The 16825-nt window shown below is 48.5% G+C and overlaps 2 protein-coding genes across 5 annotated transcripts in view; both read right to left on the bottom strand.

Annotated features, from left to right (window-relative positions):
* Window positions 1-9348, bottom strand: part of INTS4 (integrator complex subunit 4) — a 42208-nt gene extending 32860 nt beyond the window's left edge. For 2 of the 3 annotated variants that reach the window (XR_010069994.1, XM_063326597.1), the window contains exons 1-5: window positions 9234-9348; window positions 8043-8237; window positions 4964-5081; window positions 1016-1122; window positions 618-803 (exon numbers count right to left, since the gene is read on the bottom strand). Coding sequence is in view for 2 of the 3 variants with exons in the window: in XM_063326597.1 (XP_063182667.1) it covers window positions 618-803; window positions 1016-1122; window positions 4964-5081; window positions 8043-8237; window positions 9234-9341 (714 nt within the window). In the remaining variant the exon portion in view is untranslated. The remainder of the gene's footprint in view (window positions 1-617; window positions 804-1015; window positions 1123-4963; window positions 5082-8042; window positions 8238-9233) is intronic. The other variant, XM_063326613.1, reaches the window with a different exon arrangement.
* Window positions 9349-10691: 1343 nt separating this feature from the next.
* KCTD14 (potassium channel tetramerization domain containing 14) lies at window positions 10692-15850 on the bottom strand. 2 transcript variants are annotated; one of them, XM_063329686.1, is made up of 2 exons: window positions 15579-15850; window positions 10692-12407 (listed from the first exon to the last, which is right to left on the bottom strand). In XM_063329686.1, exons 1-2 carry the CDS (start codon window positions 15645-15647, stop codon window positions 11736-11738), a joined length of 741 nt encoding a protein of 246 aa, XP_063185756.1. In that variant the 5' UTR covers window positions 15648-15850; the 3' UTR covers window positions 10692-11735. The 2 variants fall into 2 exon arrangements, with proteins under 2 accessions (XP_063185756.1, XP_063185838.1); XM_063329768.1 differs by having other exon boundaries at window positions 15588-15850.
* Window positions 15851-16825: the final 975 nt, after the last annotated feature.

Genomic DNA, 16825 nt, shown 5'->3' with positions numbered 1-16825 from the left:
CCACAGGCTACTCGCATTAAGCAAAATTCTCAAGCGCACGGTCTTCGCTTGTGTTTCTGCAAAGCTAAAAGCTTCTGAAGGGTCCCCACGCTCCAGCCCACGTGAAAACCAGCAAGACTCATAAACAATTAGCGAGTGCTAATGAACATGCCCATGGGGCAAAACATAGAAGTTTAAAAACAAACAAACAAAATAAATTCTTTCTGGACTTATCCCACAGGTTTCCTGTCATCAGCAGCTCCCTGTTGCATGTTGGAGTACTAGTGGCTTATTGTAATTACGGTAACCGATGCTGAATCGAGAAATACAGATTTCAGACTAAAAGTAAGAGCCTACATACACTTAAAAAAGTCTTCTACGTACACTCAAAAAAGCTTCTTCATCTATAGCTAAAACAGAAATCGTTATGAATCACTGAACTGCCCTTTGAGATCTCACATCACTCACACATTTCAAGACCTAGCTTATTTTTCCAGGTAATTTTGATATGCTGGGTGGACTTTTGCTAAATTAATTAAATAATCTCTAATCCAAACCTCTCTGGATTAATTTGCAGCCCCCCACCAGCTTCTGTATATAACCTAAACAGTTTATTCCACTGTACCAGCAACACTTACCATGGCTTTTATAGCCGCAGTCCTAACACGAGGGTCCTGGTCATTAAAATGATCTCCTATTATCTTCTGGACATCTTTGGCAGCCTGGCTTTCAGCTTCTTTTGCAACACCTTTTTCCACTGGTCCGAGACAGCCAATTAACTGAAGACACTTATTTCTTACACCATGGGAAGAATCTGTCAGATGCTGTGGAATGGAAGAGAAGAATAGATGTCACAGGATTCTTATCGTTCTTTCACCCCTTCGAAACAACAAATACTAAGATTCCCAGCAGTTAAAAAACCGTTAGTATCGTAACAGTTTGTTGAGAAAAAAGAAAAAAAAATTTAAGCACTGACTACATGAGTTTTTTTCTGCAGCAGGGAGAGAAGTTTCCTGCCCCAGGGAGGCTGCCTTACCTTGCAGGCCACCTCGACCAGTCTCATCCTGACAGATGGATTCTCTGGGAGTTTTGTGCCAATCACCAACAGGGTGTCCAGCAGCTGAGCAAGGACTTGGTGAGACTCTGCAAAACAAACCAGTGAAAGGCTGTGTACCTCTTTACTGAGCTCCTCACCAGCTATAAAATCACAGCCCCATCCAGATTGGAACGTCCTCCTGATGCCTTCTCCTTTCCAAGGCCAGAAGCAGCCCAGTTCCCTCAGCTTCTCCTTGCATATCACGTACTCCAGCCCCTGACCACCTTGGTGACCCTCTACTGAACTCACTCAACCTTCCCAGCACTTATCTGGCACCGGGGAGCCCAAAACTGGATGCAGTATTCCAGATGTGGTCTAACCAGTGCTGAGTAAAGGGGAAAAATCTCTTCCCTCGACCTGCTGGCTACGCTCCTGTTGGTACAGCCCGGTACGCAGTGAGCCTTCACTGCCGACTCATGTTTGGCCTACCGAGACCACCACAGCATTCTTACCTTTAAACTGGACAGATATGGGTTTGATGGGTGGACTGTTCAGTGGATAAGGAATTGGCCGGATATTTGTGTCCAAAGAGTTACAGTCAATGGCTCAGTGTCCAAGGGGAAACCAGAAACGACTGGTGTCCCTCAAGGGACCATATTGGGACCAATACTATTTAATATCTTCATCAATGACATAGACAGTGGGATCAAGTGCACCCTCAGCACATTTGCAGATGAAACCAAGCTGAGTGGTGCGGTGACACGCCTGAGGGACAGGATACCATTCGGAGAGACCTGGACAGGCACAAGAAGTGAGCCCATGTGAACCTTCTGAGGTTCAACAAGGACAAGTGCAGCGTCCTGCATGTGCATCGGGGGCAACCCCCAGTATCCATACAAGCTGGGGGATGAAGGGATGGAGAGCAGCCCTGCCAAGAAGGACTTGGGGGTGTTGGTTGATGAGAAGCTCAATATGAGTCAGCAATGTGCACTGGCAGCCCAGAAAGCCAACCATATTCTGGGCTGCATGAATAGGAGCGTGGCCAGCAGGGCAAGGGAGGGGATTGTCATCTCAAGGCGCGTGGAGGAAAGGAAAGCTATCAGAAGTACTCAGCATGGATTCACCAGGGGGAAATCATGTCTGACTAACCTGATAGCCTTCTACGATGGCATGACTAGATGGATAGATGAGGGGAGGGCGGTAGATGTGGTATACCTTGACTTAAGCAAGGCGTTTGACACGGTCTCGCACAGCATCCTCATAGGGAAGCTTAGGAAGTGTGGGTTAGATGAATGGACAGTGGGGTGGATAGAAAACTGGTTGAAAGATAGAGCTCAGAGGGTTGTGATTAGGGGCACAGAGTCTAGTTGGAGACCAGTGACGAGTGGTGTTCCCCAGGGGTCAGTACTGGGTCCAGTCCTGTTCAACATATTCATCAATGACCTGGATGAGGGGATAGAGTGCACCCTCAGCAAGTTTGCTGATGACACCAAGCTGGGTGGGGTGGCTGACACACCGGAAGGCTGTGCCGCCATACAGAGAGACCTGGACAGGTTGGAGATCTGGGCAGAGAGAAACCTTATGAAGTTCAACAAGGGCAAGTGTAGGGTGCTGCACCTGGGGAGGAACAACCCCATGCACCAGTACAGGTTGGGTGCTGACCTGCTGGAGAGCAGCTCTGTGGAAAGAGACCTGGGAGTCCTGGTGGACAACAGGATGACCATGAGTCAGCAATGTGCCCTTGTGGCCAAGAAGGCCAATGGCATCCTGGGGTGCATCAAGAGGAGCGTGGCCAGCAGGTCAAGGGAGGTCATCCTCCCCCTCTACTCTGCCTTGGTGAGACCGCACCTGGAGTACTGTGTCCAGTTCTGGGCTCCCCGGTTCAAGAGGGACAGGGAACTGCTGGAAAGGGTGCAGCGGAGGGCTACGAGGATGATTAGGGGACTGGAACACCTCTCTTATGAGGAAAGGCTGAGGGATTTGGGTCTCTTCAGTCTGGAAAAAAGACGACTGAGGGGTGACCTTATCAACGCTTATAAATACTTAAAGGGTGGGTGTCAGGACGATGGGGCGAGGCTCTTTTCAGTGGTGCCCGGGGACAGGACAAGAGGCAATGGGCACAAACTGGAACATAGGAAGTTCCACCTAAACATGAGGAGGAACTTCTTTACCCTGAGGGTGGCAGAGCACTGGAACAGGCTGCCCAGAGAGGTGGTGGAGTCTCCATCTCTGGAGACATTCAAAACCCACCTGGACATGTTCCTGTGTAACCTGCTCTAGGTGACCCTGCTCTGGCAGGGGGGTTGGACTAGATGATCTCCAGAGGTCCCTTCCAACCCTATGATTCTATGATTCTATGATTCTATGATTCTATGATTCTGCCCCTCTACTCCATTCTCATGAGACACCACTTGGAGTACTGCATCTAGAATTGCGGGGTCCCCAGCACAAGAAGGACACGGACCTCTTGGAGTGGGGCCAGAGGAGGCCACGAAGATGATCCGAGGATCCGAGGGCTGGAGCCCCTCTGCTGGGAGGACAGGCTGAGAGAGTTGGGGGTGTTCAGCCTGGAGAAGAGAAGGCTCCAGGGAGACCTCATAGCGGCCTTTCAGCAATTAAAGGGACTTTATAAGAAAGTTGGAGACTTTACAAAGCCCTGTAGTGACAGGACAAGGGACAACAGTTTTAAACTGAAAGAGGGTAGGTTTAGACTTGGACCATTTAGACTGGTCCAGTTTTGGGCACCTCAATACGAGAGAGACATCAAGGTGCTGGAGCGAGTGCAGAGGAGGGCAACAAAGCTGGTGAAGGGCCTGCAGAATAAATCTTATGAGGAGCGATTGAAGGAGCTGGGACTGTTCAGTTTGAGGAAGAGGAGGCTGAGGGGAGACCTCATCACTCTCTACAACTACTTGAAAGGACATTGTAGAGAGGTTGGTGCTGGTCTCTTCTCACAGGTAATTAGCAATAGAACAAGAGGGAATGGGTTCAAGCTGCAGCAGGGTAGGTTTAGGCTGGACATTAGGACAAAATTCTTCCCAGAAAGAGTGGTCAGACACTGGAATAGGCTGCCCAGGGAGGTGGTGGAGTCACCATCCCTGGATGTGTTTAAGACTCGTTTAGATGTGGTGTTGGGGGATATGGTGTAAGGGAGAACTTTGTAGAGTGGAGTTGATGGTTGGACTCGATGATCCCAAGAGTCTCTTCCAACCTAAATGATTCTATGATTCTATAAGGAAGAAATGTTTTACGCTGAGGGTGGTGAGACACTGGCCCAGGTTGCCCAGAGAAATTGTGGACGCCCCCCATCCCTGGAAGTGTTCCAAGGCCAGGCTGGATGGGGCTTTGAGCAACCTGATCTAGGGGAAGATGTCCCTGTTCATGGCAGGGAGGTTGGACCAGATGACCTTTAATCATTCCTTCCAACCCAAACTATTCTATGACTCTAAAAATGACATTAAAGCAAAATTAAGCTGCATCAAGTAAAGCACGCACAAACTGTGAATGTACCATAGAACATAAAAATGGACTTAAATGAAGCCACAAACAGGATAACCCACATTTTACTGCCCATTACAAACCCAATGCTAAGAAACTAACGCCTTCCTGCATTAGCTCTGATGAGCTCCTCTTCCAACAAGATTCCACTTTAAGCAAGACTGTCCTCTAGAACAGAGCGCTTCAGAAGCAACGGCTCTCACACAGAGATGCAAAAGCAAACTTTGCCCTCCCTTAAAATAAAGGTATACAGCGGGCAGGTCTGAGGAACATTCTTCTCCTCCTCAGAGCATGCTATTGTCTGTCATCATCCAGAAAAGCAGAAAATAAGTACTCTGAGCAACAATTCCCAATTATAAACTTCAGATGTAACTTAACACTGTTCTAAATGCTTAAAAGACAGCGTGATTCTGCCTTGATCTCAAGCACCACCTGAAAAGCGAGACTTACTCTCATTTTGAAGAGTGTTAATGGCATCATCCATAATGCAGTCTGGGGAAAATCCTGCAGTCTTCGATAACAAGCCCAGTAAGGAAGCAATCTTCAATCTTACAGAGGCATCGTTCTCCTGGAAGGAAACGACAGACACCCTCCGTCATTTTCCAGTTTGAAGAGCATAAAACATGACACGCAGGCAGGACCCATATATAATTCAGCACAAAGTTCTGAATTTTACCACGATGTAAATACAGAATGTTTACACGGCAACTTCCAGTACATTTCAAAATGATTCTTTTACTCATAAATCCTCAAAACTACCTTCATACTGTTTGAAAATCTAAAGTTTAAATAAATCAGGTTTTCGAGATGCCAGAAAATTCAGTGTTGATGTCTTTGTAAATTTTTAATGAACAAATGGGAGGGTTTTAGGAGATGAATTGAGACTGATGGTCTCTTGACTTCTGCTAAGCAGCGAGGTCTGTGGGCTACAGAAACCAACCGTTTCTCTTAGTGGTGGGGAGGAATCCTGCCAATCTGACAGCAATAAAAAAAAAAAAGAAACCCAACACAGCAAGGTAAAAAAAAAAAAATAAATAGAAGCATATGTTAGCTGCATACATCTACTCATTTAAGCAACAGCAAAAGCTGGCACAGGTGATAATTACAAAAATAAACTTCACAAATTAGTATTAATTTTAAAAGTTCGTGCATTTCAGAGTTATTATTTTCAGTCTTCTACAGACTTGTGCACACAAGACTTCTGGTCGTAACTAATTCATTGTATTGCCAAGGATATCCACTACAGGGTAGAAAGACAAAAGAAGTCTGGATTTCATGCTTAGATCTTATCAAGCAATTAATTGTGCGACGCTGAGGTGTGGTAATATTACAATTACAAATATTACATCTTTCAACAGGTGCAGAAATATTACAGTTACAAATTTTATGTCTTTCAACAGTGTTTTGGAGAGATTTCAGTGTCACACACACCCCTCAAGTGACAAATGCGATACCCATGGGTGTAATCTCTTTCTCAGCTGAGCAGCATTTTCTCTTTTCAGGGTCAAAATTACGAGCTTGAACAACAGTTAGTGAATGCATGGATTTCTACAGTATTGCGGTGTTTACACATTTGGTGTTTACTCTCCATTACTCACAGTCTTTTAAGAAAAGGACAACCCACTCCATGATTACAGAAGAAATCAATGAAAAGGGCACATCTAAAGGCACTTTTAATAGTCTCATGAATAATGTCGGCAGTGTTGTTATTGCATTACAATCTTAGAATCATAAAATGGTTTGGGTTGGAAGGGACCTTTAAAAGTCATCTAGTCCAACCGCCCTGCCATGAGCGGGGACATCTTCAATTAGATTGGGTTGCTCAGAGTCCCATCCAACCTTACCTGGAACGTCTCCAGGGATGGGGCACCTCCCACCTCTCTGGGCAACCACCCTCATTGAAAAACATTTCTACAAGCAGCCTCCAACCCCAGGGAGCATCTTCTCCCTCCTTCTAACGGTTCACGAGCAGGACATCAGAGAAAGTTAACCTTTTAACTTGCAGGTCTGATTGCCGTCTCCATGACCAAACCACCAGTAAGTGAAGATGCCTCTAACCCCTCGTCCCAACCACCTTCAGGAATCAGGAAGGGACTTTCAGGATCACCTCAGGACACTGTCTGAGGACACACCATTGAGGACACACCATCGCTGACAGCAACACCAGCTTACAGTATCCTGTCCCCCTGGCTTTCCCCCACACACTGCAACACACCACCTGCTCAGATGTGTTAATTCAACTGTCAGCAGGGCCACGGGAACTACTGGTGGGAAAATGAATAAAAAAGGAACAGCCAGATTATTTTATTGTTCCAGTTCAGAGGCCTTCAGGACCGTCTGGGGACCATCCTATCATAATATAAAGCGATGAAGGAGCAGGAGGCTGCAGCACCACCTTAAACAAAACAATGACACGACAAACAAATATGTTGTTACACAACTTCCACCATGGTTACAGCTTTCAGGGTTAGGTTTCTGAAAGATCAGTTCGAGTGCAAGTTTTCTGGAGATACTAAGAAATCGGTTCTTAAGAAAATAATGTCAGCCACAGGACTGCAACGCTTTTTAAAAGCCGGTTTCTGTAACAGGCTGTGCACCAAAAATGTGACCTCCTCTATAGATCTGAGAGTCTCTCTTCTAACAGAGGCTACAAAACAAACTTCAGACACAAATAACCTGCATTATTTGATGAGGAACCACAGCTGTCTTCACAGAAGAAGAAATAGGTCAGGTTCCTTAAGCTGTACACTCTTTTGAGTGGAGGTCAGTCCACTGAGGAAAATAAGTTCCCATCAAAAAAATGTAAACCAGTCTCAACACACAAGCCAAAGCAGGCAGAGTACAGAAATAGGTAAAATGCAGCTTAGAGCTTTAGTGTAAGTTCAAAGCAAAACAGACTCAACTGGAAGACAGACAGAATAGCACAAGGACATTTATGAAAAATATTTCAGCCTACAGTACAGCTCTGTCAGATGCAAAGAAGTTTTGCTTTATCAAGTGAAGGATCAGTATCTGGATACTACGAAGAGTATATTGCTTCTGTTATTTATTTGTTATTCTGCTGTTAAGATTTTTTTGTTGAAAAGTTTTTCAGAAGTGTGATTTTAAAAGTGCTTTGTTCGCACCATAAGCAATAGCTAAAGAGTTTCTCCACTGCTAGAACAAATTAAGAGCAAGGTAAGGAAACATCAGTCAAGAAGGGTTCACATAACGTTGAACCAGCTTTGAACAGCTGGGTTCCCTAGAAAACCTCTTGTCATGTCTCATGTCCCTTGTTCAGTTAATTTAACACTAATCATACAGGCCACCTGCAGGGATAACAGTCACACCGTTGTCACAGGCTCCTGAAATCATCAAAGGGACCTAGTAACATGATCAGGAATCACTTGGGTAAGGAACTGTAGTCACTCACTCTCCACACACAGGGCTTCCAACAGCCCAGGCTTTTGGCAACCGGGTCAGGACCAGGAGGAGCCACATCCAAGCCCAAGAAAACAAGACCAGCACACTTGGCTCCCAGCTTCATCACCTTGTAATAATGCTCCAGTAGGATCCTGACAACCCCTTCCACGCTCTCTACTTCCACGGGCTTCCTGGCAAACTGGAGCAGGTACTGCAAGGCATCTGCAGGTGAGGTGGCTTTGCACAGGTCGACATGGAGCGCCGCTGACTTACTGGGCTTGGTCAGCCGCAGCTTCTTAGCAGACAGGTCCTCATGCTGCTGCTGTGGGCAGAGGGACACAGCTCAGGAACACAGAGCAAATCCTGACCCACTGCTTCCCAGAGTGAACAGTGGCTCAGCACCAAGCCTGAGGAAGTTCCTACACCCCGCAGCAGTCACTGGTCTCTCCCTTATCTATCTTAGGAACGAACACATCTTCAGCTCCCTGTAGCTGCTCCTGTCATAGAATCATCTAGGTTGGAGGGGACCTTTTAGATCATCAAGTCCAACCATCAACCTAACTCTGAAAAAAGCCATCCCTAAACCATATCTCTAAGCACTATGTCTGCCTGTATTTTGAACGCTTCCAGGGATGGTGCCTCAACCACCTCCCTGGGCAGCCTGTTCCAATGCTTAATAGCCCTTTCAGTAAAGAATGTTTTCCTAATATCCCATCTAAACCTCTAGCAGCACAACTTGAGACCACTTCCTTTTGCCCTATTGCCTGTTCCTTGGGAGAAGAGACCGACCCCACCTCTCTACAACCTGTCTTGCTCTGGCAGCCCCTATCCCCGGGAAACGCTGTCTCTCTTAAATTTATGAGAAGCTGTTAAACCTACACAGCCAAATTCTGGCCCTTCCAACCCCAAACAACCAACCCAAGGCAAACGAGACTTCTCGCCTGCCCAACAGCCGGGAGCAGCCGAGACACTCGCTGCCATAAAACTCGCTGCCGTTCCTCTGCCGCCGGCAGTCATGACACTCCCCAGGCCGCCCCCTCCCCGCCCTGAGGAGGGCATTCTCCCGCTCCCGCACACAACCTGAGCCAGCCCCCTTCCCTCCAGGCAGCCCCCATTTCCCTAAACCCGGGGCCAACCCCTCCCGCTCCACACCGGCCACCCCGGCCCTGAGGCCCTCGCCCCATGGCGGCGGGCAGCGCTCCGAGGTTAGGCCCCAGGCTAGGCCGGCGGCTTCTCCCACAGCCCCGCGCCACCCGCCGCACCGCGGAGCTCGGGGCCGTTCCCCTCAACCCCGCGCAGCCCGGCGGTGGTGCGTTACCTGGACCACCTTGGTGAACTCCTCGTACACCCGCTTCTTCAGGTGCGCCGCCATGCCGCCGCCCGGCCCTCCGCGGCCGCCGTAAGCGCAACCCGGAAGAGAAACCATAGAGTCGCCAGCAGGGAGGCGGTGAAAGAAGCGTCCTCTCTTTCCAGCTGGAGGTCGCGCTCTATGGTCAAGCGGCCGGGCCCCGGCCGGGGGTGGTGGTGGCGTGGCCTCCCGTTGCCATGGGAACGCGGGCTGGACATGGCGGCTGCGGCCTGGGCCGCCCCGCAACCGAACCCCGCCAGGGGGTCGGCCTTGTCAGCCCCGCGCAGTTTTACCCCCAAATACCCACCGGTTTCGTTATTATTTGAGGTTAGACCAAAACGGAATAATGGAATCACAGCTTGCTTTGGGTTGGAAGGGACCTTTAAAGGCCATCTAGTCCAACCACCTGCTGTAGGCAGGGACATCTTCAACTACATCAGGTTGCTCAGAGCCCCATCCAACCTGTCCTGGGATGTTTCCAGGGATGGGGCATCTCCCACCTCCCTGGGCAACCTGGGCCAGTGTCTCACCACCCTCACAGGCAAGAATGTCTTCCTTAGTTCTAGTCTAAATCTCCCCTCTTTTAGTTTGAAGCCATTTCCCCTTGTCCTATTGCTACAGGCCCTGCTAAAAAGTCCCTCTCCAGATTTCTTGTAGCCCCCCCTTGAGGGACTGGAAGGGGCTCCAAGGTCTCCCCGGAGCCTTCTCTTCTCCAGGCTGACCCCCCCCAACTCTCTCAGCCCGTCCTCCCAGCAGAGGGGCTCCAGCCCTCCCAGCATCTCCGGGGCCTCCTCTGGCCCCGCTCCAACAGCTCCGTGTCTCTCCTGTGCTGAGGCCCCAGAGCTGGAGGCAGCACTGCAGGGGGGTCTCCCCCGAGCGGAGCAGAGGGGCAGAATCCCCCCCCTCGCCCTGCTGCCCACGCTGCTGGGGATGCAGCCCAGGCTGCGGGGGGGTTTCTGGGCTGCCAGCGCACATTGACGGCTCAGGTTGACCTTCTCACCCACCAACACTCCCAAGTCCTTCTCCTCAGGGCTGCTCTCCATCCATTCTCCACCCAGCCTGGATTTGTGCTCATGATTGCCCCCACCCAGGTGCAGGACCCTGCACTTGGCCTCGTTGAACTTCATGAGGTTCGCATGGGCCCACCTCTCAAACCTGTCCAGGTCCCTCTGGGTGACATCCCATCCCTCAGGCGTGTCATCCCGTCCCCCAGGCGTCTCAACCACACCACTCAGCTTGGTGCCATTGGCAAACTTGCTGAGGTTGCACTCAATCCCACTGTCCACCTTGATTAGGAATTATTGAAATCCATTAGCATAAAGATAAAACTTCGGAACTAGGGGATTTGGGTGGGAAGATGTCAGTAAATAAAGCACTTTTGTATCATTCAAAGAGCTTTTAAAAGTTATTTATTTAATATCCGAGAGATTATTGTCCTTAACTGGAAGAAATCCATCTTATAAGAAATAAAGGAAATACGATCATAATCGAATTAGCCATTATGGTTTTCAGAGTGATTAAAACCAAGCTAACAGCCAACTCCAATATAAAAATAAACTTTCAAATACTAAGATTTTTAAAACACGATGTGGGACCCAATGCATGTTCTTTGAAGGAGAATATGCACTGAAGTCCCAGGTTGTCGCTTCAATAGTGCTTCCTTCCCGTCAAATCCTGGTGGGTTTTCCCTATTCTTCCAGAAGCTTATATAGTTAGAAATAATATCGTAATAATAATGAATGTCATAAGAAAAAGATTAAAATAGTGCAGCCTGAGAGAGGAGTGCGTGTCCTTAGGTTATAAACTCCTCTCATCAGCGCTGGTATTTTTTGCCTTTTGTTGATCCAGGACCAGAGCTGAGGTTCTCTATCTTTTCTTCAGAATAAATAATAAATAACGGTAATAAATACATTGGCTAGAGAGTAGGCTGTCTTCTGGAGGAACAAGAAGAGAGCATGGGACACTGAATCCTTCTTTTTAACCTAGGTTCTAGTGGGGAAAGCAGTGAGAAGACGACTTTTTGCCTTCTCATTAAGGATCCAAATTTAAGTCGAGCATGTGTTAATGCACTGTCAGTGATTCCATTGGGAATTGCGCGTATGTGACCTGTTCCCATTTGCACTGAGAGACCAACTCCACATGTCCACAAGACATAACTGGGATTATTAATTTCTCTTAGGTTGAGTGAGGTTGGCTTGACCCTCAGATCTCGCTCTCTGAACTTACCTAATAGTCAGCAACGCTGAAAGAGTAAAATTCCTCCTGTTTCTGATGCCTTTTAAATCGTACAGTTATCCCCGAAAGCACGAGAAAAACGTGCTCTTTAATTTGGCAAACAACTGAAGGAGATCCTTTCATTGGGCCATGTGTTTTTTTCCTGTCTATCAGGTAGTCCATGGCTTAGTCTCCGTGGCCCAAGTTAATTTGTTTAACAATCGCTTTCTTCCATTCCCCATCAATGGTGGCACTTAGCTACCACCAGGTGAACAGGAACTTGTAGAAGTAGTCATGCGATTTGAAGCGAAAACCTTTTTCAGCAATGTGGGGCTGAAAGGATATTTTATACCCTTTGGCTTCAACGTCCATTTGAATGCAGTCCAGCAGATCAGAAATACTTGGCGCTGCCTTCCAGGGACCAAACTTCACCACGGATTTTTTATCCATGTCCAAGCTGTTCAAGGCATCCTGACATCTGGCCGCGTCCTCCTCAGTTTTGACCACGCACACGATGACACTGGACCGGCGGGACGCGACCGCTTCCGCCCTGGCGATGCGGATCATCAGTTCGATGTTCTCGCTGTAGTTGGGCACACGAGCCAGAAACTGCTTCCTCGCCACGAGCTCCCCGAAGATCTGCGGGGAGTCCTCAAGCTGCTTGATTAGAGGTTCGATGTCGTAGAACAACGCCTCCTTGTAGACGTCCTGGATGCACTGGGTGGGCACTTGGTTACTGCGCAGGTACTCCAAGATGTATTTGAAATAGGTGCCGGGCCTGTCGATGAAGAACCTTCCTTCAGAGTCAGTCCGGAGTTTGGGCTGGCCGGTGAACATCTCTGCCAGCTTGGAGCCAGGGTGTTTCTTTAAGGTGCTCAGCGTTGTCGTGTACATCTCCCCACCGACGTTTAACTCCACGATTGGTGACAACTGCAAGTATCACAAGGGGACAAAAATCCATGTGCATTACCTGTCTGAGGCTGTCTATGTGGAGATGTCAAGCAAAAGAAAAAAAATGCCATCGCAGCTGGAAATTGGAATGGTGGTGTGAAGAGCGGTATGAGCCCCCACCTCTTGGGGGACAGGTGGGAACATCCAGCCCATCTGCTAAAAGCAGATGCAGGGTGTTTATACGGCCTTCATAACCAGAGCAGCAGAGACTGCGACGTTTCTAAATGGCTGAGTCCTCACTACATCTTTGGGACATAGGAAAATGTTGTTTTCATAGAATCATAGAATGGTTCAGGTTGGAAGGGACATTAAAGATCATCCAGTTCCAACCCCCTGCCCTGGGCAGGGACACCTCCCACCAGACCAGGTTGCTCAAAGTCCCATCCAGCCTGGTCTTGAACCCCTCCAGGGATGGGGCAGCCACAGCCTCCCTGGGCAACCTGTTCCAGTGTCTCACCACCCTCACAGTAAAGAATTTCTTCCCGATATCCAATCTAAACCTACCCTCTTTCAGTTTGAAACCGTTACCTATCATTACACTTCCTTATCAAGAGTCCCTCCCCAGCTTTCCTGTAGGCCCCTGTTAGGTACTGGAAGGCTGCAATAAGGTCTCCCCGGAGCCTTCTCTTCTCCAGGCTGAACAACCCCAACTCTCTCAGCCTGTCCTCATAGCAGAGGGGCTCCAGCCCTCTCATCATCTTTGTGGCCTCCTCTTGACCCACTCCAAAAGGTGCACGTCCTTCTTGTGCTGCCCATTTTGCCACTAAGGAAGAGGGACAAGAAGTACCCTGCCCAGGGAAGCTGTTGGTGACTACAGGATTGGATGTCGATCTCCTAAATCCCACACAAGCATTGTCCCTGCTGGCCCCTGTCCTTCCAGTGAGGGCGATCTGAGCCCTCACCCTCCTCCCCGTGGGCAGAGGGACCAGGATAGAGCGCAAAGCTGTGCAGCTCCATTCCTCTTAACTGAGCTGGTGTTTTCTCTTCAAAGGAGGAACTAAAGCTCTTTGAAACTTTAGAAATGGGTGGAACTGGCTTCCACTCGTCTGAGGGTTTAGTTGTAAGTACTGAACCGAGACATGAAAGTCCAGCATGTCAGAGGTGGAGGACAGAAGCTGTTTAGCAAAGTGGTTTAAAAACGTATGATAGCTTTAGCTAGGAAGTAAAGGAAATACTTCATGCAACTGACGTGAATTAAAGAAGGAAGAATGTCAAGTTTGGATTTTTTTGTTTGGATCTATTTTACTTCACTGTGCATTAACACCACTGCCTGGCATGCCTGGAAAGCTGGACCTGGTGCCTCTTCTGACGACCTTCCTGATGGTTCAGTGCTGAAGAGCTTTAAGAGCCTCCCTTTGCACTGAGTCATTTTTTATAACAGTCAACAGAGAACAAGAAGAGGGAAGAAAGGAGGCAGTTATTTCTCCTCCCGCCGTCACTGCTGTAATGCGAGTCACATGCTTGGCCAGGACCACACCTGCCATTGGGAAGGTGTGAGTCAATAAACAACCCTTTTTTCCAGGAGCTAACTTGCTCTTTCTTGGATCCGATCACACAAGGATCTGCTTCAGTGCTGCTAGTCACATGCCTCAAGCGAAGCATGGAGTTAAGTCCTTAGCTGGATCCCACAGGTGCAGGCCCACGGGATGATGTGAGCTGGTCTCGCAGCTCACACCAAGAGAAGGGGGAGCTCCTGCTGCTCTCTCCCCTTTCCATCCTTGTACGTGCTTCTGTTGCTCACCTCCTGCCAGCTCTGCTTCTCCTTCATCTTGCTGAGCTGAATTGGCCCCCAGAGGATTTAACAAGCACCAGAGCTGGCAAAAGGAAGGGACTAGGAACAGACTACCTGGAGCAAGGGGAGACCTTTCACTTGAAACAGCAGCAAGGGATCAGATTTAGCGGAAATTTGCTCACAGCCTAGGCAAGACAGGGAAAAAACCAGAAGATTCAGGCCAAAGACCCAGCTGGAATATTGCTTTGCCCTAGTGTGGGTGGCTTCATCTCCAGGGCAATCATTTGCACTAGGGCCAAACAGATACAAAGAAAATTATTCTGTCTGGGACTATCTGGTGATTTCCACCCACTGAAGAACACAGCCCAAAGCCGTTTCTGTAGCGAAGGCTCTCAGATGCGTTATTTGTCCGAGTGATAACAACAGCTTTCCCTGGCAGGGATCATTTGACAGGAGGGTCTCATGTTTTTGAGCCTTTGCTCCTTTTTCAGATGGCAGGTCAGATGTTTCATGCCATTTGTCACTAATACAAATGGATAACATGTCCTTCATTAATACAGTAGCCCAACTAACCTTATGTTCCGAGATCTTTGATTAAGGGTTTTGGCCTGGGACCAAACTGGTTCCCAGCAGACTGGGAATACTGGCACCAGCTGATTCCCAGCTCTCTAATTAGCCAGTGAGGTGACGCTTAGGAAGTCATTCCACCTATTTGTGCCCCAGTTTCTTAATCTGCAAAACAGTTAACCTCCTTGGGGTAGCTGCAGTAACTTGCAACCTATACCTGAAAGGTGCAACACGAGGAGGTTGGATTTGTTAAAGACGGAGAGGTCAGGGGAAGAACAGAGAAAGCAAACTGGTTAGCGACAGACTGAGGGCAGAGAGGAAAAGGAAAACATCATCTGATCTTGTCTCTGATTTCTGCCTGGTAGAACGCTGCTTGTCTTGAGATTGCCATTGATTTTCCTTAGACCTAGAAAAACTACTGCTCCCAGCTGATGATTCTGTATGTCTACAACACAGGGCAGCTTTTGTGTCATTAGAGACTGTAAGAAACTGTTGAAACCCCCCCCCCCCCGCCGCCAAAACTCACAACAGGCTTTTACTTAGGGAGTCTGATAAATTAAAGTTAACATTAAATTAATTCCACCTCTTCTCAAAGGAGAAAAAGAACCACTGTGGTTATTTGCTGTTGCCAGATCTTGCGTGCCTGCGAGGGACGTGGCCCTTTGTGTAAGCAAACTGGTGCAAACAGGTCGGAGTCAGGCACAGCTTTTTACCTAGAGTCGTCGTCTTGGTCACACATCTGGCAAGCCCCGGCGTCTTCAAAATAGCAGATGGGAGGTAAAACCCCCCTCTAACGTAGCCCAAAGGGGATTCTCTGATCCCACTGGAGGACTGTGTCCCCGAGCCCGTACCTTACTCACCGTGTGCAGGCTGCTGGTGACCTGCTTCCCAAGGGGCTTGTGCTCCGGCGAAATGCTCATCTCCCCCGGGAGGTGATGGCTCGGTGGCGTGAGAAAACCTGCTGCTCTGTGCTCAGGTCCTGCCCCACACACAGGACGGCTCCTCGCCGCGCTTCAATCCTCTTTCACTTGGGTTTTTCTTCCTTGGGTCTGTTTTTTTCCAAGCTGCCAGCCCAGACGCTGCCCCGGAGGCTCCAGTTTGCTCCAGGCACAACCCTGGAACAGGTCGCAGGTGTAGGGAGAGGGGAGGGAACAGCCTGAAAGCGGAAGTATTTGCTCATTAGTTTTCTGGCAACCAGCGAGGTGCTGGGTGGACTCGGGCTGGCTGCCAGCGCACAGCTCCTGTAATGCTATCTGTGCGGTGACTAAGAGACAAATAATCCTTTCCAAAGGAGGCCCAGTGCCCAGGGCACCTCCGAGGAATCCCGCAACGTGGGGCTCTGCCTTCTGAACCGATTGTATCGAAACCAGAAATCATTTTCACAGCCTTTTGGCCTCCGTGCACTGCACGGTTTATCCCAAACCACCTCATTGATCCCATTTTTCATCGCCGTCGATGTCAGATCAGGGCGTCTACAATCTGTCCGAGGTGGTGGCGTTTTCTTCCTTGCCAATACAATCTCCGGGCACTGTGTAATTTGTGCAAGGTAAATAAAACCAAACCTGAATCTCTGCTTGAGCCTGAACTCTTCTTTTCGATTGCTCATAAATATTTGATTAGTATCTTTGCATGGCACTCTTTTCTAATATCCTGTATGCACCAAATATCGCAAGTGGAGAGCACCACAGATTTAGTGGTAGTGGGACTGTTTCTCGCAGCATTGAAACACTCACAAGGATGTCTGTGATCTTTACATTTTTTAAATGCAGAGGTTCATACCAGAGGGAGCCTAAATAACCTCTCCGGAACCATACCACAGGCCTGCAAAGTCTCCTTGGTTTTATTCTAGGTGTTTCTGAGTGCACTGTTGCTTTCAAATTTGTCTTCAGGCCACTCATTGTTTCCGCGTCTTTGTTCCGTTTGGCCGTGGACATGGTTGTCCAGAGGTGTAAGTCAACGTTTATGATGAGGCACAATATCTTTTATTAGATCAGCTCATAAAGGTGGATAAAAACATCTGTGCTTTAGGGCACATGAGGCTTTCTGAGGTCTGTCAGCTTCTGTTTCAGCTTGCTTGGGTTTTTTTTTTTTCCCATTT

Source organism: Chroicocephalus ridibundus, chromosome 1, assembly GCF_963924245.1.
Source record: "Chroicocephalus ridibundus chromosome 1, bChrRid1.1, whole genome shotgun sequence".
NCBI lineage: Eukaryota > Metazoa > Chordata > Aves > Charadriiformes > Laridae > Chroicocephalus > Chroicocephalus ridibundus.
The sequence above is the reverse complement of the archived record's forward strand: the minus strand, read 5'-3'. Positions and strand labels throughout refer to the sequence as shown.

What these genes read in the sequence shown, in the direction of transcription:
- KCTD14 (XM_063329686.1), bottom strand. Translation starts at nt 15,647, where the DNA reads ATGAGCATTTCGCCGGAGCACAAGCCCCTTGGGAAGCAGGTCACCAGC. An exon ending in GCCTGCACACGGTGAGTAAG is followed by an intron (nt 12,408 to 15,578) that starts GTACGGGCTCGG and finishes TGATACTTGCAG; the next exon opens with TTGTCACCAATCGTGGAGTT.